The sequence below is a fragment of the Engraulis encrasicolus genome, chromosome 18 (genome assembly GCF_034702125.1).
Source record: "Engraulis encrasicolus isolate BLACKSEA-1 chromosome 18, IST_EnEncr_1.0, whole genome shotgun sequence".
Classification (NCBI taxonomy): domain Eukaryota; kingdom Metazoa; phylum Chordata; class Actinopteri; order Clupeiformes; family Engraulidae; genus Engraulis; species Engraulis encrasicolus.
Window position 1 is genome coordinate 6,034,842 of NC_085874.1, and position 7,520 is coordinate 6,042,361.

The following is a 7,520-nucleotide window of genomic DNA, read 5'->3' on the forward strand; positions in this document are numbered from 1 at the left end:
ATCCATAGGTGTACTTAAGACATTTTCAGTCCCTTGGTTGCTGATTAGGGGAGACCAGGGCTGGTTAGATCATGGGGCAGGTAGGGTGTTGACTGCCACTACACAATGGGGTGCGGAGGCATAATTCCAACACCAAAATGAAGCCCATCTGAACTAGAATAGGTCTCAAAGTCATTAACCCTTCAGGTGACAGAAACTTTTTTAGTTTTGGGGTGTCACTTCCCAGATTTTACGCATTCCACTCAACACATGTCATTATTCACTCAACACTCAACACGTCATTATACAATGGGGGTCTATTAGGCCTATTTATCCACCCATGCACATCTGTAACATGAAAGGAATATGAGATTGAAAATGGCCAAATTAGGTTAAATGTTGAATGTGACATGTTTGACTTTTTTTTGCAAGTTGTATGTTCAACTGCTTAGGCTTTTTAAAAGCTTATGTGATAACTATGTTTATTAAATCATTAGCCAATTAAACATTTCCATATTAGCATTCAAGGTGCACCTTTCAAAGAAATCAGATATACAGCTGTAAAACTTTGTGTGTGATTCAACCAGCCCCGGTCTCCCTTAAGATTGATTTCTCTGTAGTGAGTGATTAACAACATGGAAATAATTTATTTCACTTGTTAACAAACTTTTATTTTGAAATGTTTAGAATGACAGTTGGTGACAAGGTGCGACAAATGTAACGCTCCACCACGGGAACTGTAAAATAGACAAAGTATCAAGTAGAAAGACAATGTTGGCGTCGTGGAATAGTTGTAACCAAGGAGGTATATCATTGGCTGTAACACTTGCAGTTAGGCTACTTTGCAACCCTTGCAGTTGTCTTCTCACATAGGGTTCGATTTTTACACAGGCCCGTCACAAGAAACATTACACACTACAATGACAACATTGCAATGCAATCTCCAAGATCTGAAGAGACAAGTAGGGTAGACTGAGTACAGTTGGGTACACTTTTATTCTTGTCCCCTTCCACGCAGAAATTAGACCATTAAAAGGTCCTAAAAAGAAAGTTGTTTTGGATAGAACATATTTTCAGGATGTGGGCAAATATATAATCAAGGAATTTTATCTCTAGGATGTTTAATGCTTATGTAATTAATCAAACAAAAAAGGTGCACTTTTGTCCCGACTGTACCCTAGCTAAAAAACGGTGGGGTACAGTTGAGACATAGCAGAGTACAGTTGAGACACCATTCTAATCAATGGGAAGTAATAGCCATGGGAGCTAATAGCATGGCCGATAGCAAAATACTGTACTCAACTGTACCCATTAGCATCTTTACATTGGTTTTACATAGTGAAATTAGCACTACAGGCTAGCGTCTAAACTGTCCCCTTCTGGCCAGATCACACATTGATAAAGATATTAAAATGGTTTTAACTGTTATGATGTCAGGAAATATGTCTGCTTTTAGAGCACATATCATGGCTTGCAATCATGTAACTTATATCAAGATGATAACTAATGGTCATTAGATATTCATTTTTGAAGGAACCTGGTGAGGTAAATCTGACCTGTCGAAAACAGCATTTTCCCAATATCTTTGGATCTCTGTTCTGTGCTGGTTTCAAATTTCCCATGATCAAGGAGGATATCGATGCGCATGTCCACAGCAAAAATTAGATCAGAGTTACATTGTTATCCAGATATATTTGGTTTGTCTCAACTGTACCCTGTACTCAACTGTACTCAGTCTACCCTAGGTAATAAGATCGACGAAGCCAGAGAGTCGTTCTGGCAAGTGAGCAAAGACATATGGAACTGTCCAGAGCTCGCTTATGAGGAGAAAAAAGCCCACGACACATTGGTAAGATTTTTCAGTGAGGATAATTCATGGGCCGTAGATGGACACTATAAACTCGACACTGCGTTTCGCGCATCATGGGAACGTCGTGGCAGTAGTAGCGAAGGTAGAGAAATCCAAATTGGTTTCTTGTGTGAGTACGACGCGTTGCCTGGAATGGGGCACGGCTGTGGCCACAATTTAATAGCTGAGGTTGGCGTTGCAGCAGGAACAGGCTTGAAGCGTCTACTGGAAACTCTGCCAGACTGCCCCCATGTTAAGGTAAAACTGCCACCTCACACTCACCCATGAAAATGCAGTGACTGCCATCTGCCCCAAATGTTTTGAGCTAGGCTTAATATGTCTGTGATGATATGTAAAATGATAGGCTAGTCCAGTATGACAGCTTTGGTTGGGCCAGGGACAAAGTCATCGGTATGGGCCCCCCTGCCAATATGTGGACCCAGTGCTGGGCCCTCTCTCTCCCTGGGCTCGAGACAACTTCGTTTGACCCCCTGTTGGCTTCCTAAACTGAATGTATATAATGAATGACTGTGTTATGTGTCCATATTTTGAAACCAAAGATACATTTCATCCTGGCATGACAACTATTCTACAAGTACTCTATTCTGTTCTAAGATGGGAGTAGTTGCGTCATATGCCCTAGGCTAAAATATTTTGTGTGGTAACCATATGGGAGAGAGAAAAACTTGCATTAAAAACTCTTGCAGGATTGCAGTGTTCAGGGCATATCATAAGGGGGACTGTAATATTTCTGTTCAAAACGGCATTAGGCCTATGCAGTAAAATCATAATGCAGATATTTGTCCGATATTACAAACATGGCATCCCTTAGATTGTGCTGAGGCCTATTAGTACACAGAGAATAAATAAATACATATTTAAATAAGTTACTTTGAAACATAGGCCTACCAAGCTGCTTGACATATTGACCTTTAACCAATCAACACTGAGGCACGCAGATGAATGTCCCTCAGGTAGTCTTACACAAGGCTTATTTTTCAGGTCATTGAGTACTGTCAATGTTTCAGGTCTATCACGTTTTGATTTGGAATGCCAAATTAATGTCCAATATCAAGCTGACTTTTCCGCAGTGGAATGGGTGCCTCCATACACTCTGCCTTTCTCTTTGTGTGTGTGTGTGTGTGTGTGTGTGTGTGTGTGTGTGTGTGTGTGTGTGTGTGTGTGTGTGTGTGTGTGTGTGTGTGTGTGGACCTTTTGTGTGTGGTATGAATGTTTTAAACTGCAATTTTCATGACACCTACAGTATAAAAAGGCTTCAGAAATGTGACTGGTCATATTTGATGCATGACACAGCCTTGGTTTTAATGTTTAACAGATCACCGTTTTGGGGACCCCAGCAGAGGAGGCCGGTGGAGGGAAGGTGGACATGGTTGAGATGGGGGCCTTTGAGGGGCTAGACGTGGTGTTCATGGCCCATCCCTCGCAGGAGGACGCCACCTATTTGCCAATCGTAGCAGAACACGAGTAAGAAAACCGCAGTGCACATTAATGTCAATGTCACATTTGTGTGTGTGTGTGTGTGTGTGTGTGTGTGTGTGTGTCACATGTACAAACAGCTCGGCTGTACCAGTGTGCATGCTTTTCAAAAGATTTAGAAACCGCAATACATAAGCAAATGACAACAAAAATACTTTTTTTTTAAAGAAAAGGTATACAGAGTAGATCTACTATGAGCCACCCTAGGCGGTGGGTCTTTTCAATCTGGACTTTTTGCTAAATATGAGAAAACGGCTCATGAAGTGTCCAAAGCCCATGTAAAGAACTGCAAATGCACAGACCGAGCGAGAAGACACTCTCTGTTGGTGCAAATCGTCCCTTTGATTCTCACTGAAGAGCTCAAGATGTTTACATGCACCAGTTGCCTGGTGCCACCTGCTGGTGTCTATTCAACCTCATTTTCGGAAATTGCTCATATGTAGTTAAGCTCTTGTAAAAAATGAGAATCTCTAGGATTTTTGTATCTGTTTGCATTGCCTATAGTTTAACAGTATATTAAGCATAGCAATGGAAGTCTATGGAAACAAACAAAACATAATCAAATGTACAAGCCTCTTTAAAATGAATGTAAAATTCACCAAAGTGCAAAACGGCTATTTATTTCCATCCTGTTATCGCTTGTGGATTGATGCTATTGGTTCTATCCACTTCCAGTGATTTTGCTAAGCTATGCTAATAATTCTAATACTAATAAATCTTAGTACTGAACACACTGAAAATTATATGCACCTGCAATTCTTGAAAAACTCAAAATGTGTAAAAAATCAAAGGATGGACTATTCCTCTAAAGGTTCAGATGTAGTGTAGTGTGACAAAACTACTTAGCCTAGGGCTGCTGAAGACAGAAAATATTTTTTGGACATCACATGTAACCAACAAAAATGTATCTTTAAAAAAGTAATAGTACAGCACAGCCCACCCCTGGTCAGGTGTAGGACAAAGGCGTATATATCAAAAGAGAGACTAGTCCGCGCATATTGTAACTTGGACTGAAAGGTTTATGTTTATTTAAGATGTACAACGTTTCTTCGACCCATCATTTCAGTTGGAATTACAGTGTGCAGACATCTACTCTCTCTTTTGACCAGCAAACATGTAAACAGATCTACTATCCATATCCACTACTGCAGGGATGTCAAACTCAGGCCCGGGGGCCAAATTTGTCCCGCGGAGCCATTTTATTCGGCCCGCGAGATCATTTCAAATGTGTATTACATTTGGCCCACATACACCATTGATGTATAGCATAACATGACTTGAACATGAAATTTGCAGTGTCACAGGATGTGCAGACTCATTTTAACTTACAAATATGATGGGAAAGAGTGTATGTGAAATTTAACTATGAGTATGAAGTGCATGCACAATTTTAGTCCATTTTCAAAAATAACTGTTGAGTTCGGCCCGCGACTTTGTTCCAGACTTTGATTTTTGCCCTCGGTCAATTTGAGTTTGACACCCCTGCACTACTGCATACAGTATTACTAATGTACTGTAGTATAGTATCATATCAGCCTAAACGAAAGCCCATTGTGATTACACAACTTGGTGTAGTAGCCTACTACAACAGAGCACATCATAGCAAAGAACACAGTGTATACTCCACAAGGAAATTGTGTGTTCTGTGATCGACCCATTACGCTCATGAGGATAAGCTGCCTTGACAACTGCTCTCAGAGAACAGTGGCGAGACAGTACCATGCTCAGTCAGAGTCAGGGCACCTAGGGGTGTCAAAGTTAATGGACCCTGACAAGCATTGCAGCAGTGTGCCTGTAGTGCTTTTCAACTCTGTATTACATAGTGCAAGGCCTTGAATGGGTGAAAGTAAGAAACTACAGTGGGTCTGACAGGACATGAGTGAGGGAGAGAAATGGTGTAGGGTTGGGATATGACCCAGGCTGAACTGGACTGAACTGACAAAGGGTGGACTGATTGTTAAGTCCATTTCAATAGGTTCGTGACAAATGTACTGAGAGGATTTTCGCATCTGAACCCTTCATACGTATACAGTCTACCTGTCCTTCCTCAGTGTGGTGGTGAAGTACCATGGCAAAGCCGCGCACGCCGCAGCGTACCCCTGGGAGGGCGTCAACGCTCTCGACGCAGCTGTGCTCGCCTACAACAACCTGTCAGTTCTCCGACAACAACTGCTGCCAAGCTGGAGAGTACACGGTGAGTGTAACCCCAGGCAGGGAGGCTGACGGTGATGAGGGGACAAATGGATCAGTGGTCTCGGGCCCAGGCCAGGGAGAGAGAGGGGGGCTGGACTTGGGTTCTCATCACACGTTGTGTAGATTTTCTCCAATGAGTTTTATTGTAAGCAACAAGATGATTTCTCAGGCAGTTTGCACCTCATCCAAGGAGCCTCATCAGTTCTAGTGAATGTGGAGGGATCGCTAGTAGTTACACTTCACTAGACCCCAGAAGTCCAGTACCCTACAGTAGGAATCCTCCTCAGATAACATGACCTGGACGAATGAGAATCTTCACAGACAATGTTAGCCTGTATATTGACGTCATCTGAAACACCTAACTGTTACACCTAACTAACACATACTTGACACTGTGGATTGTTGATGTGTCTGCTCAGGTATAATTCGTCACGGTGGGGTTAAGCCCAACATCATTCCCGATTTCACCGAACTGGAATATTATCTACGCACGCCATTACGCAAAGATCTGCCAGCCATCCGAGCCAAGGCCGAGATGTGCTTCAGGGCAGCAGCCATGGCAACTGGTTGTGAGGTAGGAGTAATACATGCTATAAACTATACATATCAAATTAGAGTATAAAATACTTGTATAACTATAAATATGAGCAGAACTATGAATATATGTTTGATAATGAACTCATACCGTGCAGTTTAAGTGCATGTGATGAAATATTGTTATCAATATAGTATATGTTAAATCTAATTGAAAAAAAAAACATTGGAGAGAAAGAGTTTGATAATGCATTAAAATGTAGTTTAATTGAATAAATCACTGTGCTTATTTAAATAATAGCCTGTCAGTGTACAAAGTGTTAAATCGTGCTTGTATTATCAAGATCATCATGTGCCATACTGTTTTACTTCCAGGTTGAAGTTATATTTGCAAAAAATGAATTTCACGACTTATTACGGATTCCCACCTTAGAAAGGCTGTTTGAAGAAAATGGGAAAGCTTTAGGAATGGAATTCATCACCGACATCACTGGATCAGAGGGTAAGCAAACTATGTCTTTATGTCTTATATCTTTGCCTTTATTGCTGTAGGACAGTGGAAGAGTAAGACAGGGATCAGAGAGAGAGAGAAATGGGCTGGATTCGAACTTGGGTCCCAATGGGCGAATGCTTATGTTGGATGGTGCCGTAGCACCCCTGCACTGCAAACATAACTTTTTATATAAATCTCTATTGTAACAACAATACAGTGTATTAATAAATAGATGTTTTCAGGAGCTCTATGTACTGTACGTTACAGTAAAGAGGAAGTACGTACTGTAACTACTAGTATCAGTAACATGTAATTACCAGTAGCCTATGTACTTTACCTCCAATCTGGGTGGCGAGAGTTAATTGTTGTATTCTCTAAAAATATTATGACTCTTTCAGGTTCAACAGATTTTGGGAATGTGTCGCATGTTGTCCCAGGCATTCACCCCAACTTCTACATTGGTTCAGAGGCGTTGAATCATACAAAAGAATACACCGTGGCTGCTGGTAGGTGTCAAGTTGCATTTTTCAGTAGTACAGAATCTAGAATATTGAATTCAGAAGCCTAGCATTTAAATGCTCAGCTGTAAATGTCTTTTTTTGTCTTTAGGGGCAGAGGCAGCCCAGTTCTACACCCTGCGGACAGCCAAAGCACTGGCCATGACGGCCCTTGATGTCCTCTTCTGTCCAGAGTTGATGCAGAGCATCAAAACAGAGTTCAGTGACGTTAAGAAAAACAAGATCCGTAGCTCAAGATTGACAGAAGTCTGAAGACATGCTCTAGAGAGTCTAGACATTATTTAATGTGAATTACTGTATATAACATTAAACGACACAAATTGCAGTATTTCTATTAAATAAATGTAAATAATTGAATTGTTTCGTATTTTGTTATTATAGTATTGTAAATACAATTTACAATGTAATTCCAGTAATCTGTTATGATTACGAATGTGAACCACAGGACTAAGTATCT

General features: G+C 41.0%; 1 protein-coding gene across 1 annotated transcript; it reads left to right on the plus strand.

The window, feature by feature from the left end:
- Nucleotides 1-71: 71 nt before the first annotated feature.
- LOC134468757 (peptidase M20 domain-containing protein 2-like) lies at nucleotides 72-7,402 on the plus strand. Its single transcript, XM_063222631.1, has 8 exons — nucleotides 72-80; nucleotides 1,715-2,086; nucleotides 3,165-3,313; nucleotides 5,377-5,519; nucleotides 5,938-6,092; nucleotides 6,428-6,554; nucleotides 6,944-7,051; nucleotides 7,155-7,402. Exons 1-8 carry the CDS (start codon nucleotides 72-74, stop codon nucleotides 7,313-7,315), a joined length of 1,224 nt encoding a protein of 407 aa, XP_063078701.1. The 3' UTR covers nucleotides 7,316-7,402.
- The last annotated feature ends 118 nt before the right edge of the window (nucleotides 7,403-7,520 follow it).